Source organism: Populus nigra, chromosome 7 (genome assembly GCF_951802175.1).
Source record: "Populus nigra chromosome 7, ddPopNigr1.1, whole genome shotgun sequence".
NCBI lineage: Eukaryota > Viridiplantae > Streptophyta > Magnoliopsida > Malpighiales > Salicaceae > Populus > Populus nigra.
This window is the reverse complement of record NC_084858.1, coordinates 11,114,019-11,139,739: the sequence shown is the minus strand read 5'-3', so window position 1 is coordinate 11,139,739 and position 25,721 is coordinate 11,114,019. Positions and strand designations below refer to the sequence as shown.

Sequence of the window (25,721 nt, the reverse complement as noted above, 5' to 3'; positions counted from 1 at the left end):
ATGATTTATCCTTAATAGTTCATTATAAATTCTTAACATGATTATATTAACTATCTCATTTTAGTAACACCATACTTTTAAATATTGTCAGGAATTCATGATGTTAACTTATGTTAACAACAAATCAAATTCCTTTCATAGTACAAATAAACTAGATAAGAACATAGTTATGATGAAAAGCATAAACAAGAGATTAATGAAAGGAAACAAAAATACAAAGAAAGAAAACAAGAATATGATCTTGATATGAAAATCAATATGTCTAAATGTATGACAAATGCCTCCTTTTATAGGCTAAAATTCAGAACTATTGATTTGATGGCTAATTATTGAGTGGGTGACCACCTCTTGACTTGGTGATAACCATTATCTTCTTGTCTAAACAAAACATCATTACTAATGTCAGAATTTGAACAGATAATCTTCATGAAAGTTCTTGAAATTTGTCTCAGCTTTCCAACAAAATAAGAATGAGCTCATTTGGACTTCTCGAACTCGAGATATGAGCTGAAAACTGAACAGTATCTAGGCTGCAGGACAGATTCTGACTTCTCTTTTGTTTCTACAATTTGAACTTGAAAACGGTCATTTTGAATCTTGGAATCTCATCAAAGTTTTAGGCCTATGTCTTAACTTTCCATCCATGTAAACCAGACCTAAGTCCATGTTCTACAGCTGCAATTATGATCCAATAACCGAATGATATTCTAGTTTGAATTGAACCAACATCTCTTTTTTAAGCTTAGCCCTTTCTTTGTCTTTTCACTTTCAATAATTAAACACATCAATCAATCCCTTAAATTGTGAGATATGCCTGCATTTAAATGAGCATTTACCATAAATTAAAGATATCTTATGTTATAAGACTTGTTATTATAAAACATGCTTAAGTTAGGGAATTTAATGATACTTTAATTGCAATATAATGATATAAAACCTTGATAAAAATGCACTTTTAAGTACTAATCATCTACCTTGTGGGATAATTTTTTGGATGCCTCTTGGTAAGCATTAACTGTTGTCGTTTGTCTAAGACAAGAAAATGTTTCTGATGGATCATCATAATCCGTTGGTCCAATACAATGGAGGAGGGGTTTGCTAAACTTGTCTCAATTCAATGAACCCCTATTTTTATTATACCAACGATACCATTGAAGCGTGACGTTTCCAAATGAAACGATGCCAACTATACCTGTTGTGAAAAGTCAATATTCTTAAATTCAAAATATTGCTCAGCATTGAAAATCCAACCTATGGGATCCTCGCCTTTGCCTGCAAATGTCAGAAAATTCAACTTGATGTGAGTGTGATTCCAGTCTGGGATGGAGGTGGTTGATGCAGAAGGCTTGTGGTGGGAAGTTTCTCTTGCTGCGAATGTATTAACTTCTCTGTCAGATGTGCGATTGGATTGGGCAATTCGCATTGCCTCGGTCATGACTCCTTGTAGGGCATTACTGACCTGACTAAAATTGTGGTTTAATTCTTCTAAGTTGGTATCGTAACGGGCAAGAGCTTCATTGACCTCATTACGAAACTTCGTGTTGGTTTTACTATATGTATCTATGAACTGAACCGATTCTGATACCACTGATAAGAACCTTATATAGGGAAGAATAAGAAGAAGAAGAACAAAGGTTCAAAAAAGAGTGTTTGTATTTTTCTGCACACTTTATTCAATATAATAAGTGAGCTTAAATAGGACACAAGGCCACAACGTTACAATATCTACCATGAATCCATGATAATAGGAACTCAACTAGAGGAACTAAATACTAGGAAAGCTTTCAACAACTTCCTTGATTATAGCTAATTATTCATTAACTATTTCAATTACAATTAAATAAAACAAAAGGAAATATCTAAGCTTTGCTCTTAACCTCGTGTGCTCCATCTCTGCTATTCAACGTGTGTAACTTCCAATCATGACAGGCTATTGAAAAATCATATCATATGGGTGGCTTTTGAGTTGAAGAGATATGACAGATGTAGATGAAAAAGGAGAATTGTGAAATATAGTAGAGCAAATGCAAAAGGAAAAGGAAGAACGAGAAATGGTTAGGAGGGATTATAGATATGGAAGAGCACATGTAAATATATGGTTTCTCTAGGCGGCGACTGTTTTGTGAAAGAGATTGATTGATTTAGGTTAAGTGGTGGTAAATGTTTAATATTTATATCCTTTTATTTTTTCTAGCTATTAGGTTCTTTTTGTAAGTTCCGATTTGGTTTAATGGTTTTAGTTTTTGAAATCGAAACAAACTGAATCAATTAAATTTTATGATTTTAAAAATTAATTTAATTGGTTTAATTGATTTTTCCTCTCGGTTTTCGGTTAATGTTTTTTGATTTTCTTGCTTTTTTTAACACCCCTAATGAATATTAATTGTGATTAACGTTAGCAATTAATCTGCTATGTTTTATGCACTTCAAATCTTTAGATTGCGATGCTCTCACGCATTCAGGGTCATCTTAGTGAAAATAGCAATGTATGGAGTCTCGTTAGAACGGTAAAACAAAATTACAGTACAGTTATAAAGAGAGGATGAATTGATACGATGTCGTCCAGCTTCAGAGATGGAGTTAACTACAAACGGCGTTCAGCATCCTGATATTCTGCCAGGCCGACAAAGATACCTTTAATTTTAAGGATGTAGGAGCGTCCTGGACGACTTAAACTTAAAAGACAGTTTTGTCCATGGCCAAGCTGCGTTTTCTTTATCCTTTCCAAGGAACAATTTGGTTTTGCAGTATTTTTCACTTTTTGTTTAACTATAATGGCCAAGCTACGCATAATTACCTTTCCATCCTGTTTGAAAGAGATGGCAATAAACTTTGAGAAAATAAGAGAGAGAGAGAGTAAAGGACGGTGTAAGAATAATTGAGGATCTTTGAGCATTGTTTGCGGATAAATTGAAAAGAGGGAGGAAAAAGGGGTGAGGGGTAGTATCGTGAATTGAAAAATGGAGAGTTAGGGGTGGCAGAATAGTCATTGCAACATGTCAAAATTAAAATGGGTTACAGAATGTCTCGGAGAAAGCAGGTTCTTCCCTCTGCTATGATTTATGAGTGTTACTGTTTACCACTCAGCAAATCAAGACTCTACGGGTCAACTCAGTCCCCAGCTAAACCTAGCCTCGATTATAATTGTATACTGCAAAGCCAATTGACTCGGAGAAATGAATCATGATTGATAACCACAAAGGCCGAGTCAAACCCAGCAGGACTAATAAAAAAAGAAAAAAAAGAAGAGAGAGAGTCGTGTGTCTGTGTGAATATAATATATGGATAATAATACTTTATGGTAAATGGGATTTCCTTTTGTTTTACAATATTTTAAACAGGCATGGGAGGGAGAGGGAGGGAGCAATCTAACAGTAAAGGGAAGGTATAAATATTACTACTTTTACTATACTGTAGCTAGGGTCAATCACTGGGCATATTTATTAGACACAACATCTAACCTCAAGTGGGGTCAATAACTTAACCATAGATTAGAACTAGGGTTAAAAACAAGTGGGTCAAGGTTAAGAAGCACAACCACAAAAACCAGATTTTTATTTATCTACAGTTATTGCTGCTCATCATCATCATCATCATCACTCATCACACAACGATATCCTTAGCTTAGCTCTCCTCCTTTCTCCTCAAAATCTCCACAGCCCTTTTCTCCTGTAAACAATCCCATCATCCATTTCCCTTAACACCACCACCAAACCTTTTCTCTTTTCTCTTAAAAAAACCCTAACTTTATAAAACCCCTTCACATCTTCGTAAACAATTTTCACTTCTTTTTTAACATTTAAATGTTTGAGCCATGGACATAACCCCGGCAACAGCAACAGCAACAGCAACAGCAACAGCCCCCACCAACAATAACACTAACACCACAATTCCAAAATCCCCAGAGGCAGACACTGGAACACCAACCCGGATCCCTCAAACAAAGCCTTTGTCTTTCACCAACGGTGTCCTCAAACGCAACCATCCACACCACCACCACCTCCACAATCATTTTTCACCACCACCAGTAGTCATAACCTACAAAGAATGCCTCAAGAACCACGCTGCTACCTTAGGTGGCCATGCTCTAGATGGCTGTGGAGAATTCATGCCTTCTCCGACCGCCACACACACTGATCCAACTTCTTTAAAATGTGCCGCTTGTGACTGCCATCGCAACTTTCACCGCCGTGAACCTGAAGATTCCCCCCCTCACACCACCGCTATAACAACCATAGAGTACCAACCTCACCACCGCCACCACCCACCACCGCCACAAGCGCATCCTCAGCATAATAGAAGCCCCAATTCAGCCTCTCCTCCTCCGATCTCCTCCTCTTACTACCCTTCAGCTCCACACATGCTGCTAGCACTCTCAGGGGGTGTATCGGGTCTGAATGAGAATGTGAATATAAATGCTCCTCCACGAGCTGGTTCTTCGCCGCGAAAACGATTCAGGACGAAGTTCAGCCAGAGCCAAAAAGAGAGAATGCACCAGTTTGCAGAGAAAGTTGGATGGAAGATGCAAAAAAGAGACGAAGATTTGGTTCAAGAGTTCTGCAATGAAGTTGGGGTTGATAGAAGTGCGTTGAAAGTTTGGATGCATAACAACAAGAACAGCTTTGGTAAGAAAGAACACCTTAATGGGAACAATGATGACAATATTAGGAGCAGTAATCTTGAAAACTCTTACAGCAACAATGAGAGCAACAAAGACATTACGAACAACGACAACAACAACAACCATCACCACTTTGAGAATGATAGTCATGCTGCACATGTTGGGACTAATGGTTCTTCTTCATCTTCTTAAAACTCGATCAAGGATTGTTGTTTTAATTAATGATGATGATGATGATAATAATTGTTAGCTAGATAGAGAGATCATCAGTAAGGATGGCACTAGCTGTCAGTTTCTTTCTTTAAGTCTCCTTTTCCTTTAAAAATTCCTGATTTTTGTTTTTAGTTTTGATTAATGATGGTCAATATCACTTGGAAGAGGATAGCGTGGGAGCGATTTGATCCAAATTAAGGGAAATATTATTCTCAGTTAATTTATCTAATTTTGACTCTTCATCATCATCTAGTACCAATTAACTTTGTTCTGTTGCTTGTGCTATTTCTTGGTTAGCTTTATTTTCCTTGTTCTTGGCGTATCTGGGACTTCATTTTTCTTTCAAGGGTTTCTGGGGATCATGAACTTTTGGTTAAATTCTTTTTCCTCGATTGATCAATAATTAAAACCGTTAAGCAACCTGAAACTTTGTGCATCTTTCCTGGAAATGAAGCTTGAGGATTTCAATCCCTGAATCTAATATCTCTTCGTAATGCCTAGAGAGAGACATAGGAGAGATTCTTCTTTATCATCTTGTGTTTGAGAGAAAGGAGCAAAAAGCGGTTACATATTATTCTAACATATCTCATTAGTACTTAAGTTCTTGTAAAAGATTTTATGAATCTCATATTTAACTAGGAACGCATTATTATTTCAATGATCAGAGTCCCATTATTTTAGTCAGATCTTGGATTGTGAATGTTTATTTCCATGAATACAAAAGGTGGTGTTAACTAAGGAAACATGCTTGGCTGTGCTCCATATATTATTGCAATACGGGAATCTTCCTTCCATCTTTTTTTGAACTAAGTATAGTATTCTTCTTCTTTTCAATAAAAAAGAAAAGAAAAGAAAAGAAAAAAGAACAAAGTATAGTATTCTTCCTTGTTATAATCTGCATTAGCTTTGGGATGAGGTCAGACATCGTGGGCTATTGGGAGCTCAGTCCCAATTGAAGCTTACCTCTCTAATCAATATTAATTAAACCTCACTTTCCTTTTAAGGGAAGCAGATCATAATTACTGTTACCACAATTATTAAAATAAGAGATGGTGACGAAAGGAGTACTTCAATGTTTGACTGCCTTCTGTGGCCTCTCTCTCTCTCTCTCGCTCTCTCTCTCTCTCTCTCTCGGTTTGCTTTGTATTTTTTTCATTGATGAATTCGAGCCTGTTTTGTTTCGCATTGTATTTATTGTGTTTACTTTAAAAATCTTAACGTTAAAAATAAAAATAAAATTTTAAAGAATATTTTAATATATTTTTAAATAAATAAATAAATAAATAAATAAAAAACATCACATGCCATAGTAACAATCACACACACACAATGATATAAACTGCCCGCTCATGAGCGTTCCCTGTATTCCACCCTTTAAACCAGCGGTATGGGTGCATCACAATTTGGAACATGGCCACCGACCTAAATTATAAACAACAAATTAATAAAGAGTGAATGATATCATACATATAAAGAGTTAATGTTGTATATCGTATCTTGTGACCATTTGAAGTTGAAGTACGTATTTTCCAATAAAGAGTGAATGCTTTACCAATTATATCTTCGACCTCTCCTCTTTTCGAAGATTGATCTATCCTTATGCCATATCTTGTACTAACTATCTTGAAACAATTCAATATGTATCAATTTTGATGATAGGTATTGAACTCATGCCAGAGCTTTGATAACCTTCATAGTTACATGCAATCATTACATAATTTCTTATGAATATTATAATTTTTAGAGTGAAATTATATATGTGTGTGTGATAGATGTGATGAGTCCAAAATAATTGAACAATGAATGGAATGTTAATTAGTTGAATATTGAAGTATAACAGGTTTTTAGTTGATAACTTCGGACCTCCTAGTATAGAGGAAACTCATTCTATTTATTGTTCAATCATCCTGGACCGATCACATCTATCACATTTAATTATGATTTACTACACACACACACTCAAATCTTCCAATAAAATAAAAAAGCATAATCAAAGTTATTATATAAAACACAACAAAAGAAACTAATATGACATTATAAGTTTACATAATTAATTAAGTTGAGTTCAAATTATATAATCTTCAGGACAATTAATATTTAAATACATAACCCATTATAGTACAAAAGGGCATCTGATGCAAGTTCAATCAAAATTATCAAAAGTTTTCCTACACATTTATCATTTGACTTGTGGTCGTGAGGCACTTGTAATTAATTTATAAATAATAATAATAATAATAATAATTAATTGTACATCATGCAAACACTTCAACAAACAAAACATATGTAATAATGCATTCAGAATGTAACTTTTTATTGTCAATAATTCTCCAATTATTGATCAACATAATCCATCTATTCATCTACATTATTCATTCATCACATTGAGTTTTCTTGTTTGTCATTGGTTTAATAAATCATTCCTTTCTTGATAGTTATTCTCTATAAACTCATTTTTTCTTAGTAATACCCAACACCGTGGTAATTACCTTCTTCGCCTATGTTTAGGCATCGTTCTCGCTTCCAGAAATCTAGATCCATTGCTCAGTATCAATGTTAGTCCTAATACTGGGAAAACTAACCCCCTATGCCCATTATCGAGAAACTTACTTTTTCCCCCTTTACTGGGTATTCATCCCGTCACCGGGAAACCAATTCCTTCACCCCTAATTGGCCATTAATTCTCATTACCGAGAAACTAATTTCTATGCCCCTTACCGGGCATTAATTCCCATTACTGGAAAATGAATTCCTTCACTATTTACTGAGCATGAGTCCCATTACCAGGAAATCAATTCCTTCATTATAAACCAAAATTTTAATATATATAATATTTCCAATATGCTACTACGATAAACTAAGTAAAAAAATGATGAGGTGCATAACACCTATGTACTATCATAGCTCGATTAGTACCTCCCTACTGCTGCACAGCTCCAATGACCTCTCATGTATCAACAAGTATTCTACTTTATTTTTCATTACATGTTCATTCCATATACAGACACAATTATACATAAGTTCACCACAATTTCACATAACTATATATAAATCTACTTTAGGCAATATAGTCTCTTATTGGCCGGCCAATGAGCCTTTAAGGACCTCATGATTTTCTTCATCATCTCTATTTAATTTAACACCAAACACAACCTAATATAATCTAATTTGATCAATTTATATTCAATTTATATTTTTCCTAAAATTATACCATATATAAACCCTAACATTAATTTCATGATTTCAACCTCAATTGTTATTTGTTTTGTATAAAATTGCTAGATTAGGCTTAGAACTCCTTACCAAACAATAATCTAGTTTTTGAATCCTAACCAATCAAAATTTTGAACATTTCTACCATTTTTCCCCATCTTTCTTCACCCTCTCTCTCTCTCTAACTCAATCTTTCCTCTCTTCGATCTTTCTTAGTTTCTTATGTGGATGTGTTTCTTCTATGTTTGTATTCCTATCTATCACTTCTTTCACCATTTTAATGGTGAAAAGAAGAAAGAATATGAGAAAACATTATTTCTCTCTTGTGATTGCACCATCAGTTTTTAACAGGGATAATAGCCAAAACGATCTTACTATTTTGAAAAATGGTTCGTCTATTTTATTTAAATTAGTCTAGCCATTTCTTAAAATGGCTAGACCATTTCTAGTTCTGGACCAATGCATAAATCCGACCATAAACCTTTCTTCTTTTCTTCTTTTATCTTCTTAATTATTTTCCTAATATATATATATATATATATATATATATTCAATTTTTTATTTAATTTTATCACACAATAATTTATATCTCCTGAAATCATTCTGTAAATTTATTCCAAAGTGCCCTTAAACTCTTCATCTTTTATTCACATCCATCTATAAATATTATAATCATCATTTATCTTAATTTTTTTATATTTAAGAAAAGTTTTAGTTGAGAGTTTACATTGTCCCTTTTTTTAAAAAAATTCATCTTTAAAATTTGAATTTCCATACCTATTTTTAGAAAAAATTCATGATGTTTCCTTTTCATCTTTGATTCTCTTTCTCAAGTTTCTTCCTTGACTTGGGAACTTCTCTATAGTAGTTTCATTATAGGAATATTTTTATTTCTCAACTCTTTTGCTTTGATCCAGAATCCTTACTGGTTTTACTTTCATGATCAAATCTTTGTTAACTTCTAGTAGGACTTGTGGTAGTACTCAAGAAGTGTCTACATCAACTTTTTGTAATAAAAAAATATGAAATACATCATTTATCTTGGCTAAACATGGAGGTATAGCTAACTTATATGTTACCAGTCCAATTCTCTTCAACACTTTATAGGACCCAATATACCTCAGTGTTAATTTCCCTTTCATGCCAAACCACAACACATGTTTCGAAGGAGAAACCTTCAAATACACCATATCTCCAACATTAAACTCCTATTTTTAGGCCTTCTTCTAACATTTGTATAATGTCTTTGCCTATCCTACGTAGCTTTTATTCTGTCTTTTATAATTTTCAGCTTTTCTAAAATGATTTGCACCAATTCTAGTTCCATCAACTTCCTATCTTTAATTTCTTCATAATAAACAGGAGTTTGACACTTTCAACCATACAAAGCTTTATAAAGATCCATACCTTGTAGACTGATAATTATTGTTGTACATGAATTTCATAAGTGGTATATGTTCTTCTTGGTTGCCTTAAAATTCCAAAATACAAGCTCTCAACAAATCCTCTAAAGTCTGGATTATTCTCTTCGATTGACCATTCATTTAGAGGTGAAATGATGTGCTCAAATTTACTTTCATCCCTAGAGCACATTAAATACTTATCCATAATCACGAGGTGAATCTAGGATCTTGATTAGAAACAATCAACATAGGTATCTTATGCAATCTTACCATTTCATTCACATATAGCTTGTCCAACTTATCAACTAAATTTGTCATTTCATAGGCAAGAAAATTGCAGATTTTATCAAGTAATCCATAATAACCCATATTACACCATTACCCTTCTTCCTCCTAGGCAAATCCGACATAAAATCTATAGTAATATCTCCCCACTTCCATTTAGGTATCAATAATGGTTGTAGAGGCCCTTCTAACTTTGGATGTTCCATTTAGGTATCAATAATTTTTGAAAAACAATCCATTTGAGCTCTATGTTATTGAACCAATCCATTCCTAGAATTAAATCAAAATCACATAATTCTAACGGCTTTACATTTACTTCTATATCATATCCCTCGATAGTAATTTTAACTCCTTTATATATATGTTTTATTGATACCACATTCTCTAAGGGTGTGCTAATTAAAAACCCCTTTTCAAACTTTATTGGTTCTTTTTTAGTTTATTTTCAATTTTTCTTGCCATAAAATAATATGTAGCACCTAGATCTATCAAACACATGTACAAACTAAATTTCTAATAATAAAAGTACATGTTACTACATCTATAGCAGCCCACACATCTTTTTGAGTCATGAAAATACTCTACCCTAGGTCTTCTCCCCCTGACCTCGAGATCTGCCTTAATTTCCACTAGTCTCAGACTACACTGGTCTAACAGGTCTATCCATAATGATTGACTGTTGATAACTTTATATTTGTTGTCTCTATTTTTGAACATGCTCGGCTTTCCTAGGACAATCTTTTTTAAAATATCCCTACCCATCGCAGTAGTAACATCCTCGACCTAAATAGGGGCAGTCCTTCCATCTATGCCCATCCTATCTATAAATATAGCATCGCCTTGGCGATGCAGAGTAGTCTCTAGGATGTCGCTGCTCACAACTGACACAATGAGGATAGGTAATGTCTTCTGCTCTGAAACCCTTTAAGCAAAACTACCTTTAACGTTTGATTGTCCACGAGTTGACCCTCCACCTGTTCTATGATAAGATCCAACAATTGATCTGCTTCGACTAGTATCCCCCCTCTTCTTAAACTGATTATATTGTCCATCTTTTTCCTTTTAAAAAAGATAAGGCCTAGAGGTTTAACCATGGAATAGCCATTCTGAAATCTCTTTATCATGTGCTGCTTTGTAGGCATATGATGTGGGACAAACATAGATAGGTTGTGGAATCTCCTCTTATACTCAAGTACTGATATGTTACTCTGACTTAATGTTAGAAACCCCTGTTCCTTCATTTTATGGTGATATCTAGAGTAGAATTGATTTTTGAACATAACTATAAAATCACCCTACGTCTATAACCCTTGTGGCCCTCCTTGACTGCACGGTCTCCCACTATGATTGTGCTTTATCAGATAGTAGTTGAGTCGCACAATCCACCCTCAACTCATCTGACACCTTTATCTAAATTAGGGTTTCTCTATCTTTTTAATCCACTTACCAGCAATTTCTATGTCTTGATCCCTTAGGAAAGGCTCATAGCCCGTCTCTCTCATACTCTTCACAATCTGTACCAAGACAGTTACATTGTCTGTAGATGCTGTAATCACTGGATATGGTGGCAGTGCCGGGGCTAGTGGGGTTATATGGGCTGGTGCATTATTTATATCTTCACCATTGCCCTCACTATCTATGCAATAAAAGCAGGGTCAACATACGGAGTGGAGGCTCCTGTAAATGCCACTGTGGAGGCACAACTATCTATCCCTAACGATCTGTCTTCTTTGGCTGTGATACTCCAACTTGTCTGGATATGGTACCATCTCGAAGTCCATTAATATTTAAATACATAACCCATTATAGTACAAAGGGGCATTTAATACAAGTCCAATCAAAATTATCAAAAGTTGTCCTACATATTTATCATTCAGTCCGTGGCTGTGAGGTACTTGTAATTAATTTATCAATAACAATTAATTCTTCATCATACAAATACTTCAACAAATAAAACATATGTAATAATGCATTCAAAATGTAATTCGTTATTGTCAATAATTTTCCAATTATTAATTAATATAATTCATCTACATTATTCATTCATCACATTGAGTTTTCTTGTTTGTCATTGGTTTAACGAATCATTCCTTTCCTAACATTTATTCTCTATGAAATCAATCTTTCTAAGTAATACCCAACACCTGGTAATTCCTTTCTTCACCTATGTTCAGGCATTGTTCCTACTTTCGAAAATCTAGAGCCATTGCTCAGTGTTGAGCATTAGTTCCAATACTGGGAAAACTAATCCCTAATGCCCATTCCTGCGCATTAGGCACATTACCAGAAAACTAATTCATTCGTCCCTTACCAGACATTAATTCCCTTTACTTGGAAACTAATTCCTTCATCCTTTACTGGGAATTAATCCCATTATCAAGAAATCAATTCCTTCGCTCTTGAATTTGATTTTAAATGTACTTTCAATTAACTTGATAGATTTTGAAGTTGGGATAATTAATTGAGAGTGTGTGTTGAATGAAAAATGTCTTTGTACAATGATCTTTTATAATTTTTTTTCTAGTTTAGACTTCACTAGGAAGTGTGCTTGCATTATGGTAGCATGATAGGCCATATGTCAAGAATTAACATGCAATTGGTTAGTGGAACAATTTTAAGAAACTTTCTTAATCAAATATAATAAATGAAGCACAGATGAACTACATTGACAAAATATCAAGAATAAAGGGATCAAATATACTATTAATCTTTTTAACTATTCTTTCTATTAACTTAACATAAGTTTATTAAAGATAATGTATAAAAGAATTATTTTTTAGAATTTGTGTTTGAAAATAATATACTCCTTTGGTTACTCATGGTCAATGATATAGTTATTTTCTTTTATGTTTATTGGTACATTGTTTCTTATTTCATGACTTATGTTCATAACGCACAAAAAGTTTTTCTTAAACCTTGTCATTGAGAAGAATATATAGTAAATGTACGTTTGGCTTGTGGGTGATGATTTGATTTATTGTATTTGGTTGTTTGTAATTTTTTTTAAATTTTGTATAGGGTCCCGTTTAGGGGAGGTGCTATTGAGATTTTATTATAAATATATAGATGCACTAAAAAAAACCATAAATCATACATAGAGAATTTAAATGAATATGCTTAATTATTTAGTTATATTGTTTATATCATGAGGAAAAGTTAAGGGTTAAAACAAAGTAATTGTGCTTCTTGAAGTAGTAGTGTTCTTGAGCCACGATGTATTTAGATGTTGATCTTGAAAACGTACCTAATGTATATGATAATGATACAAGATTGTCAACTACGGGTTATAGATCTGGCGTCATCTACTAGATATCCTTATATTGGCAAGTTAATAGCATAATGGAAGCCAAATTTAAGCATGTAAGAAAATTTATTTTATCCAAACATAACATTAAATTAATGATTAAATGTTTATATAGTCAACCATTAATTAATTTATTTTCATGTTCACAAATATGGAAGCTACATAAACAATAACATCGATAATGAAAGCGTCGATGAAAATGCCTTTGTTTTAATGGAGCCAACTTGAAAAGTATCCTGAATGGATTGCAATAGTTGAGACTTGATAAGGAAAGTTTAAGGTTAATACATATATAATCAATACTTTTAGTTATATATATATATATATATATATATATATATATTGTCACAGAATGGTTCTTGAATAGAAATAATAAGACTCGTGGTACCATTAACAAGCATACCAGCTGGTTGCTTTCTTTTACTAACTATGCAAAGTGCCTAGTGAAAGCTTGCTTTATTTTTAAGTATTTTTCTTAAAATGATAGTTATTATTTGTGATAATATATAACTAACGATTTATTTTGCAAGCTACACAACTGGACATGAGCCAACTCTGATGGATTTATACATGAAAACATTTATATGAAGAGAGGATAGACAAAAAGGGGTGTATTAGTTTATGGACAATTGAGTTGAGCTGTTTATTGTACATAACCTTTGAAATCTTTTGTACATTGTTTGGACTAATATTTTTTTTTATCATATCTTTGACTTTCTTTTTTGTTTACAAAAATATAACATCGGCATGTGCATCAAACATGGAGAGGACCCTTCTACCCATCCAAAATACAATTTAGAGTTGTGAATTGAGGTTGGAGCAACTAGTGGACCCGATAATAATTCTCTCTATTGATTCTACTTGTGTCCTATATAATGGAAAGGAGGAATCCCATGCTCACCTATTTTTCACCTGTGATTGGACTTCATTACTATGAAGTCATATCAAGCTCTGGCTTCAGCTAAATCGTTCTATATCCACTTTTTCTAGAGCTATTAAAGGCCTTTCTAACAAGCATAAAGGGCTGCACCAAAGAATGAGACATGTTTCTCTTGCTCTCCTTTTGCACTTAATTTAGAATGAGAGGAATAATCGTATTTTTGAGCATGTGTCCAAGTCAGTTGATGTTATCTTCCATAAGTTCCAATTTTTTTTTCATGGTCCTTCATTTCCATGAAAATCGCTCTCCTTCTGCAACATGACTGCATGACACTGTTCTTTGGCCATGCAAAATGCTTGATGTTCGTGTTGGCAATTAGCTGATGGGCTCGCCTCTTTTTCTTTCAGGTCTTTGGCCCTTTGGGTTCTCTTTTTTTTTCCAATAGTTTGGTGGTTCTTTTTTCTAGTTCTCGTTGTATCTTTTTGGTTAGGTTGGGCACCTCTTCTTGGATATGGTTTCCAATCTAACCATTTTGTTAGTTGCTTCTAGTTTTTATTTTTTGTTCTGGGAGCCTGTTCCTTTTTGTTTCAATTATATTTTATATTATGGTTTCCTGCGGGTTTTCCATAGTTGTAATTTTTTATCTTTAATATATTCTTACATTTGATCAAAACAAAATGAATTAGGTTTATGGTATCTTTATGACTATGACATTTGATATGAGGTCAGGCTATAGTGTCCTAAATATAAGCCTATAATTTAACCTGCAACAACCATCACCAGTTGTTAAGAAGTTGGTTAAACAACAAATTAGTACTTAAGGGCCGAAATAGAGGCAAAGTATGAGAAGCAAAGAAATAAGCAATGGGAGGAGATGATGACATACCTATCTAGTCACTATCCTCCTCTTTACAAACCTCCATGAGATTTTTCTCTGATGGGCTTTTTGAATATCATACACGTAGTAAAAATTATGAAATAAAAATATTTAGGAGTCCTTAGGATCCCGTTAGATAGATCTAGAGTTGTTTAGAGATTTATTACCTGAAGATCTAATCTTCTTTGGCTTTGAATAATTCCTTAAAAGTCGGGTTGTCACAAACCACAAACCATCTAATTGTCCAGCCTCCAATGATAATCCACACGAACCACCTGTGAGAAATCTCCTAAATCTCTATTTAAGATAGATGTATTGCTATGTCTAGAGTGCTAGATCTAATATTTTGTTTACGTAGTTTTTTTTGTCTAACAGACAACCACTACTCACTTATAAAAATAAAAGGCATAGCTTATTATTTATAGGAAAATTTGAAAGAAACCCTTTAAATTGGCAAAATATTAATTTTCCCCTGAATAATATCCATATATTAATTTAAGAAAATTTTATAAACTAACTCAATCGAGTTCTTGGTTTTTCCAGGTCTAGAAATATAATCACTATATTAATTATAATTTAGTCCTTAATTTGTAAAATATATTTTAATCAATTCATACTTAATTCAATCATCCCAGTTTAATTTTTGACTAATGGTTCTTAATGTGTGTGACTTATTAAGATCCTAATATGTTGGCCCAAATATAAATTATAATTCTAATTAAATAGAAGTAAATAAATTAAGCAATTTAATTTATTATTAATTCGACAATTGATTAATTTATATTTGATGATCAAGTGCATCGTCTAGTAATGCGTCATAATGCTCCAAATATTAGATAAGTCATTAGTTGTTTGACTTAACTTTTTAGTGACCAGTTTCTCAGTATAATTAATATCCTTTCATCAATAATGTTAAATCATGAAGCATGTCAACCATGTTAAATCATGTTTGTTCTCTACATAATAGTCATTGATCGTTTGAATAAAATTTAAAATTATTTTCAAATCTCATTTCACCTTGGTCAATGATTTCTCAGTCAATACTATTTAAGAATAGATGATATATTTTCTCTAATTTACATAACATGATGAATCCTCTCTTGATCCCCTTTTATGAGAACAACTGCTTCCTTTCATAAAGGATATAACATAATATGTGTTAGTCTTTCTAACTCTAATAAATGTCCAGTATTTAAGAGAGCATCGACCAAAAACATTTTAGAAATAATGCTTTGATGCAATAAGAATCCCATAATTATAATAACTTTATAATTTTCTTTGCAAAATATTTTCGTCCTATGAATTTATCTTTTCTCCAGATTCATTAATCTAATATTATATGAATATTAAAGATAAACTAAGCATTTATTAATAATAAATATGTATTTAAATGAATATAATAATGCCACGTGTCACCAGCTAGTTGGCTACAGGGCATATTAAACTAACATCCTCCCCCTCTCCATCTCCATCTCCATCTACAACTTCTTCTTAATGTTTATAAATATTTATAATTGATTTTTAAAGCTAAATCAATAATTAAATGTGATCTTCAAGTTAATTTTTTTGTTTAATGTTGTTTAATGCTATTTAATGTTAAATTGTTTGATAATATTTCAAAAAAAAATAACAAATTACTAAACCATCAACAAAATCACCAATGAACATAAAAAACTATCGGTGATTCCATCGGTACAACAAACTCATTTTCCTTGGAGAATTATAAAGAGTTGTTAACTGTTTTGTTATAGACAGATGGATTCACCAAAAGAACATGGTTGTTAGTGATTTTGTCAATTAATCCATTGGTTAGACAAGATATATGATAGATAATTTATTTATCGATGATTCATGGTAATAGTTACCGATAGATAAACTGGCAGAAATTGGTTGTTACCGATTTTTATCATCGATACTAATATTCCATAAGCAAATCTATCAATGTTTAAATCACCAATATAATTACCAATGAATCTGAAATTCCTAACACGATAGTAGCTGACTAAATGTTTCCTTTTATAAATCCATCAATGATATTTGTATCGATGGACACACAACTTTTAATTGATATATTTCAACTATTTAGAAGAATTAAGGCAACTTCAGGAGCTTTTTTATGAGTTTTTCAAATGTAAGGATACAATATAGAAATTAAATATGTTAGAACCAAAGGTTTATTTTAAGAATTGTAAGGTGCATTTAATGTCTATTTAATCTGAAGACTAAAATGTTTTAGCATGACTTTTTGTGAAATAACAAAATGTCTACTTATCTTACACAAAATTTAAATTTCACAAAAACCTCTAATGGATACTAAAAATGCTAACTTTTTAATAATTTTTATAATTATAATTATAATTTTTTTATTTGACGGTGTATTATGACACCAACTTGCTTATTGTTCTAATATAAAAGATAAGATGCCAATATATTAGTTCAAGTGATATGGAAAATCATTAAAAATTTCGTAGTAAGTTGATATCTCAATGTAGAAATATTTCAAGTTATGGTTCCAAAAGAGATGTGGAGGAAGGTGTCAAAATAGAATGTGAGTTAACTCATATGTACACAATTTTCAGCAGCGAAAAAGAAAAAGAAAAAGATATTGACAAGGAAGTGTAGCCAGCTACTATCCCAAATTATTGGTTGACATTGAGAGTTCCCTTCGTCTCATATATATTTGCGTCATTTGCTTAAGTTGAATTAAGGCTTTCTTTCTCCAATTTCGAATATTTGATCACCACACATTTCACATCTAATGTCACATGTGATGTTACTAATAAATCATTGTTTTAGCAGTACTTGAAAAGTTTGCTTTCGCCATTTTTCTCGTATACACAACTACCTAATGTGTGGCTGTGTGCAATTTACCATTGGTGCTAATCATGAACATTAATTGCTCAATGAGGAAGTTAACGAAGTTCATGCTTCTTTGCTTTATTATTGACTGGGAAGTTTCTGTTCCGAGCTACATGTACCATATAGCATGCTTGTGACCTAATTAAGGAATATGTGATTAGAGATTGAACTTACGCGAGTAATTTATGGTTCACGTTTCCCTTTTGCCTGATTAAACTACCCGAAGTCTGTTTGTAATTGAGTAGCAAATCTCAGTTATGATGTTTTTACTGTAAATGTAAATGGTTGTGTGTGAGCTGGAAGAGTTTCAAACTAAATGCCACAACAGATTTTATAACTGAAGTTGAATATAACTTTATGTTTGGGTAACAAAAAATGTTGTTTAGATCAAGAAATTCATCAGAAAACTAGGTGTGGTTCCTAACATTATTGATCTACTAGCCATGTATTATGATAACAATGAATCCATTGCACAAGTAAAGAAACAAGGTCTTATTAAAGATCCAAATATGTACTTGAAACCTTTGCACGCCTCCGTTACCTTTTGGGAGGCCTACGCCCCATAGAAACTGTCTACCTGAGACTATCCCTTGGCCCGTAGGTCCTGACACAAGGTTAGAATTCTAGCTCTTCCAGAGTGGTATCTCACTGACGGCTCGGACCCCCCCCGAAGGGGGCCTTCTTCGCTTTCCACCTAAGCTGCGCAGGAAAGGCCCAAAGCCAATCCCAGGGAACAGTGAAGCTTCATAGGGTCTTTCTGTCCAGGTGCAGGTAGTCCGCATCTTCACAGACATGTCTATTTCACCGAGCCTCTCTCCGAGACAGTGCCCAGATCGTTACGCCTTTCGTGCGGGTCGGAACTTACCCGACAAGGAATTTCGCTACCTTAGGACCGTTATAGTTACGGCCGCCGTTCACCGGGGCTTCGATCGCCAGCTCCCCTGTCATCAGGTCACCAATTCTATTTAACAAGAGAAATCAGATAGAGAAAAGAAGTAGACATAGAACGAGTATCCACTCAAGAGAATGTTGCAGATCCTCTCAATAAGGCACTAATCCAACAGAAACATGATCATCAAATGAAGGGATATTGTATTGGATACATGATCAATTAGCTTGAGTGTAAGTGGGAGATTCTTAGTGAATATACCTTGTAACTAATTGGTTGGTTACACGTAATACAAATTTTATAAATATATTTATTATTAATAAAGGCTTTCTTTATCTTTAATATTCAACTATATTTGATAAGTCTGTAGAATAAAAAAATCTTGGCATAGAAAATTATAAAGTTGTTATAATTATGAGATTCATGTTGTATCAAAGTATTGTTCCTACATAATTCTAGTCAATGTAATTTTAAGACAATATATTAATTAGAGCTACTGATATCTGTACATATTATGTTCATTCCTTTATAAAAGGAATCAATTGCTCTCATAAATTGATATATGAGGGAAATATAAAACTAATATGTTGGTACTTGTCAGATGACATGTATACTAAATTGACTCTCATGAGAATTCCACATGGAGAAATCACTTACGTCTATTGAAAGACTCACATGACAATTATGTAAATGATCTTTAGACTTGAGATCATTGAGTTATCTTATATAAGGAGTGTTATTATTTGATCTTGACTACACGTTGTCCTAATCAAGGGTAACAAATGAGCAAATATTAGGTATAACATAAATCATATTAAGATATTTGATTAATTAAGAAAGGATTCATCACCTTAGGTGAATTAGAGAAAATATTCAATCTATTCTCAAATAGTATTGATTGTTAAATTATTGGCCAAGATGAGATGAGATTTGAAAAGAGTTTTAAATTTTATTTAAAGAACTAAAATTATACTGAGAAACTGGTCACTAAAATGTTAAGTCAAATCAGTTATGACTTTCTTAATATTCAGGGGATCATGATAAGTTACTAGACATTGTATTTGATCTTAAAATATAAATCAATCAATTGTTGAATTGATAATAAATTAAATTATTTCATTTATTTAATTCTATTTTTTTTAGGATTGTGATTTATATTGGGCTAACTTATTAGGGAATCTAATGGGTCACCACATAAAAATCATTGGTTAAAAATTAAAATGGAATGATTAATCAAGTGCGACTTGATTGTAGATAAATTTAAAAAATTGAGGATTAGAATGTAATTAATATAGGGAATTACAATTCTAGACATATAAAAAATCAAGTAAGCACTTGATTGAATAAATTTATAAATTTATTCTAAAATAATATATGTGATATTATTTAAGCAGAAAGTTGATATTTTGTTATTTATAGGGTTTTTAGATTTTTCTATAAATAGAATGTTTTACATTTTATTTTATGCACATGATGATACAATAGTATAGTACATATACATTTAAATATATAAAAAAGTTAGCACTCAAAGATATACAAATTCTACTTTTCTATAAAAGGTTTAGGAGATATTTTACTAGTGGGTCGAGTGGATTACTGTTAGAGATCGAATATTTGGACGGCTTGTGGTTTGCGACAACCCAACTTTAAAATAATTATTCAAAGGTGAAAAAAACATTTAATTTTTATATAATTTTTGTATAAATTCTAAATAACTCTAAATCTGCATAAGATCCTTAAAATTCTTGAAAAATTTTAAATTTAATATTTTTACTACATGTATAATTTCGAAAAACTCAACTCAAAAAAAGAAGTGGATAACCTCGTGACATTATATACTAAGATTGTGGTTGTTTGCTAATCTTTTTGAAAGCTTGATTTGACGTGAAAGGGTGTCAAAACAAAGTAATAAAATTAAATTTAAGAATTTATTGAAGTTATCGAGACTATTTTAATCTCCATTTAACTGCATATTTTTTAAACTTAAATTGATTGTTTCTTTGATACGTATTCAAATGCTCATTCCTTTAAAATTTTACTCTTGACAATTCTCTAGTGACAATAATAGTGGGAAGAGTAGCCACATTATTACTAGGATTAAACTTCACCCTTTACCTTATCGTCATATGTTGTCATATGATTTCTTGTTTATGACATCATTAGTCTAAACATTTAGTACTGTAAATAAGTTGAGCTGATTTGAGCTTTAATGTGCTTAAGCTTGTTTGGCTCCCTTAGTATGATTTAAGCTTAACTCGTGTTGACTTAGCCTGAGCTCCATTCATTTAGATTGTTTAAGGAGCACACAAATGATCAAAGCCTAAATTTAACCTTTTTTATTACATTATATACTAATTTATGGAATATAAAATAGAATATAATGAAAGATAAAAAAATTAAATAAAGATGAAACTTGTTTCTTTAACATCATTATAACTTCTACCTCACCTCTATTATCCATGATATAAAAATGCCTAATTACCTTGTATAGCATATTTACATTAGTGATTACTCATTAATACAATCAATCACCCTAAGGTAATGAAATATTTAATTTGTTTTTTCAAATTTAGTAATAAATAAAATAATAACCTTCGTATAGCTTTGTACCAACTCAGTTCATTTGCAATAGACCAATTAAAAATAAATTCAAGTATTGTGCATGAAATATAAGTATTGATATAATAAAATAAATAAATTAGATGAGAATTATATTCTAGCTTTTATCTTAAAGGAAAATAGGAATGCTATAAAAAAAAAACAACAAATACCTAATTCTAAACTTGATAGTTTAAATATAAATGGAAGAAGCAACATAATTTTTTTGGCGCGTTCTCCCTTTTTTTTTATAGGATTTTATATTGATTAGTTGTGATATTATGCATCTTAGTGGCTAAATTGAAGATAATCAATGTCTTCCAATATAAAAACATAATATTCTATTGTGTGTGTGTGTTGTTACTTATTTTTTACCTCACAAAAAAATTAAGAAAAGAAAAAACTAAAAAAAAACTAAAAAGAAAATCCAAAATACAAGAGGATACACATGAAGAAAGCCTACAAGATTGCCTAAGTTAGTCGTGAAGGACCAAAATGACAAGTGAAAAGTTGAAGGACCAGAATGTACAAGATTAGCAAAATTAGCGACTAAATTATGATTGATAAAAGACCTATTTGGTGAAAATATTTGTATTTGGGGTAAATAAATACAAATTTGGATGGGTAAGAACTCAATGAGGATTTTGAAAGGTTTAATTATTTTATTAAGGACTTAATTGCAAGAAAAATCAATTTTTTGAAGTCAATTTAGATGTTAATTGGAAGAAATTGGAGTTTAGGGACTAGAATTGGACTTTGAAAAGTTTAATTAGTAAAATTAGGGTCTGAATTGTGAAAAAATAAAGTTTGATATCCAAATAGGGGTTTGATTGAAGAAATTCAAAACTAAGGACCAATTCGTAAAAGGCGCAAGACTTCAAGGGCTGAATTGACCAAATCAGAGGGTAAATTGAAGAAAATTAAAAGTTTGATAGTCAATTAAGGATCCAAATACACAAATCAAAAAACAAGGACCAAGATGAAAATGATGCTAAAGTATAGGGTTTATCATTGAGTTTGGTAGGGGTGAAATTGTATAAATTAAGTGTTTGGGAGGCGATTGCGGGTGCAATTAAAAGCAATTAGAAAAACATGGACTAAAATAAAATCAATCAAATCCCAAATTAAGAACCCTAATTTCTAGGGATTTAACGTAGACGATGCATTGTTAATCCACTGTTCATCTTCTTCCTTGGCAATTCTGGATGATCGAGGTAGAACCTTCCAAAGTTCTAAGAGCTTATTATAGAGTTCTAGACCTCCAAATCGCATGAGGTTTTTTGCAAATGGAAAAATATCTCCTCTACAACCTTATTTTCATGAAATTGAACGTTTAGATCCCAATTCCTCTATAGAGGTCTCCACTGTCTTGTTCCTAATCATTAATCACTTCAAATTCAAATTATAGACTGATTGTGTTGGCATATTTGGATAAATGAATGTAAAGCTCAGACCTCTAAATTATGAAAGGTTGGATCCAAATAAGAAATATACACCTCCTTTACCAACTTCAGGTGGTTTTTGCTAATGTTTATGATGAGATGATGATTTTCTTATTAAGGGGTTGTTACAGTTGGTATGAATAATATCCTGGAAAATGGGAAAATTAATAGAATCAACTCCCTAGTTAATAGGATGAATACTCAGTGTAATGGATAATTATAGAATTTAATTGATTTCAATTGAAGTTAAATATTAGGGCTTGTTGGAGATACTCTTGGTATTTTCATAAATTAATTTCTACTCGGGAATCGCATTAAGAATTTATGAAATCATTAAATTACTAAGGATAAGATATTTGATTTAATGATGTGGGAATTACATTAATGTTCGTGAATAGTTAGTCCTTAATTATGTATTTATCAAAATGTGCAATTTCTAATTATGTTCAATGTGATTTTGTTTTCTTAGGTACGTCACACCCTCGAACTAAAAAATGCATTGATAGATAATTTTGTTAAGTAATCGATGTATTTAGAAGAACTAATATTTTATTGTAATATTCTTTTATGTTACGAATTGTAATATTTAACTTAATTACTTATATATGATGATGCAATTTAGGATGTTGCTATTATTAAGTTGAATTATTGTTGGTTGTATACATAGTTTAAGCATAACAACCGGTAAAAGAAATCAATGCATGCTATGAATTAATTAGCTTTAAATAATTGTCCTATAGAATATGAAAATGAGAAATTGATATTATGGTTGAGTTTTAAAGGTCTAAATGATAAGATGAAAAGCTTGATTGATGTTTACAAGTTGAAAAAATATTGAGTCGATAACTTGGTATCGAGCTCGAGGGTTCAAACCAGCAAAGACAGGGAGTCGTACCCCTCAGCAATGACACTAACACTTACAGCGGTCCCTACACTACATGTTGATCCTTTGTTCATAGCTTAGATAGTGAGGGAAGTAACCGAGGCAATGCCTAGTGTCTCGGTCCTAATAATCCTAGTAGCCCTAACAGTACAAGCAGCACCAGTGATTATAGCACCAGCTAATAGTATGGTCGCAATAGTGTAGATTGTAAAAAGTATAAGAGTACTAGGGTACGAGCCCTTTTTAACTAAACCAAACATTAAGATAGTAAACATGTGGCTTCGTACAGGTGAGAATACCCTAAATTAGATACATGTAACAGAGGGTTTGTAAGTGAACTATGCCGCTCATTTGCTTTTTGACATGGCACGATCTTGGTGGGATACGGTGAGGTCGAGTAGACCCGTAGGATCTAGGACTTAGGTTGAGTTTAGAGCATAATTTGAACATCAATTTTACTCCTCCTATCATCAAAAAATTAAGGAGTGGGAGTTTCTAGCCCTGAGGTAGGGAGACATATTTGAACTCGATTATGAGAGGAGATTCCATGACCTCTTCATGTTTGCTTCACACTATGTTCCTAGTGAGCAATATAGGGTTGAAATGTTGAGAGATGGACTGCTATAAGAGTTGAGATAAAGGTTGATTGCCTTTAAGTTCGAGATGATTAAAGACTTTATTAAAGCAACAAAGGCCCTAGAAGCTTGTGTCAAAGAGGGTCACCAAAGCCAGTAAGGTCTATGTAAATAGAAGGATATAGAGTGCACCTCTAACAGACCTCTTTTTTTTTTTAAAAAAAAGGAAAAGGGACAATTCAGTCAGTTTAAAAAAGGGGAGGTACATCAATCGCGTCAACTCAGACTATTGAGGTGGAGTTGATAAGGGGACAATTGAACCTCAAGAGTAATTTTTTGAGAGGATCATCAGAGTAGAGAATAGTCACTTATCCTCTATGTGTCCATTGTGGGTAAAGACACCTAGGGAATTATTCTGCAACACCCGAGCGGTGTTATATTTATCGAGGGGAGCACAGGTGGCGGGACTGCTAGCACTTAGATCGAGGGTGTTACTATTGCAGGGTTCAAGGACACTTGCAGAGGAATTGTCCTCGCAGAACTAAGATCACCTAAAATTAGCAGCAGACTCAAAGTCAGCAACAGTTTACCACTACGAATAGATCAGTTAGACAGGCACTATCAGGGGCTAGTGGCAGTAGAGGCTAAACTCATACCAAGGATGGTAGGATACAAGGGGCCCGAACCTAGGGTAGAGTATATTACATGACACAATAGGAGACCCAAGCTATTTTTAATGTAATGGTAGGTACATTATAATTAAATTCTTTATCTATTCATATATTGTTTGATTTGGGGGCCACACACTTGTTTGTTACAAGTAAATTTATGGAGAAATTAAGGAAAATCCTAGTAAAATAGAAAATGGGTTTGTTATAAGCACTCTATTAAGTGAAACTATAAATATTGATCACATGTATAAGGAGATCTAGGTTAATATAAGTGGATGTGAGTTAAGAGTAGATTTATTACCATTAAAATTACATGACTTTGATGCCATCCTGTGAATGGACTGATTAAGTATGAATAAGGCTTAGATGGATTGTTTCACAAAAATAGTAACTCTCTAAGGGCCCAATGGTAGAAAGATAGTGTTTCGGGGGGAGAGAAATGTCATCTCAAACTATATTATCTTAGTTATGGCCGTTATGAAAATGAAAAAAAGGGATGTGAGGCTTACCTTGCCTATGTCTTGGAGACAAAAAAGAGAGATATTCAACTGTTGAATATTCCAATAGTGTGAGAATTTCCTGATATATTTTTGAATGAACTGCCAGGAGTACCTTTGGAGAGAGAAGTAGAGGTCACTATTGATGCACTGTTTGGTACGTTTCCAATAACCCAATCACTGTGTAAGATGACGCCAATCAAGTTGGCGAAATTAAAGATTCAGCTATAGGAATTACTAAAGAAAATATTCATACATCATAGTAATTCACCTCGGAGAGATTTTGTGCTATTTGTAAAGAAAAAAGACAGGATCCTTAGACTTTGTAAAAATTATAGGCAGTTGAACATTGTAACAACAAAGAACAAATATCTGCTTTCATGGATAGATGATTTGTTTAACCAGCTAAAGGGGGTTAAAGTGTTTTTAAAGATAGGTCTGAGGTTCGGTACTATTGGTTGAGGATTAAGGAACTCGACGTAGCAAAAACAATATTTAAAACTCGGCATGG

At 32.5% G+C, this 25,721-nt stretch overlaps 1 protein-coding gene across 1 annotated transcript; it reads left to right on the top strand.

Moving 5' to 3' along the window:
* The first annotated feature begins 3,574 nt into the window (after positions 1-3,574).
* On the top strand, positions 3,575-5,063 carry LOC133699944 (zinc-finger homeodomain protein 9-like). The gene has a single exon (XM_062123471.1). The coding sequence runs from the start codon at positions 3,815-3,817 to the stop codon at positions 4,811-4,813; it is 999 nt and encodes a 332-aa protein (XP_061979455.1). The 5' UTR covers positions 3,575-3,814; the 3' UTR covers positions 4,814-5,063.
* The last annotated feature ends 20,658 nt before the right edge of the window (positions 5,064-25,721 follow it).

Bases quoted from the DNA above. Each gene is read 5' to 3' on its own strand.
- LOC133699944 (XM_062123471.1), top strand. From the start codon at position 3,815: ATGGACATAACCCCGGCAACAGCAACAGCAACAGCAACAGCAACAGCC.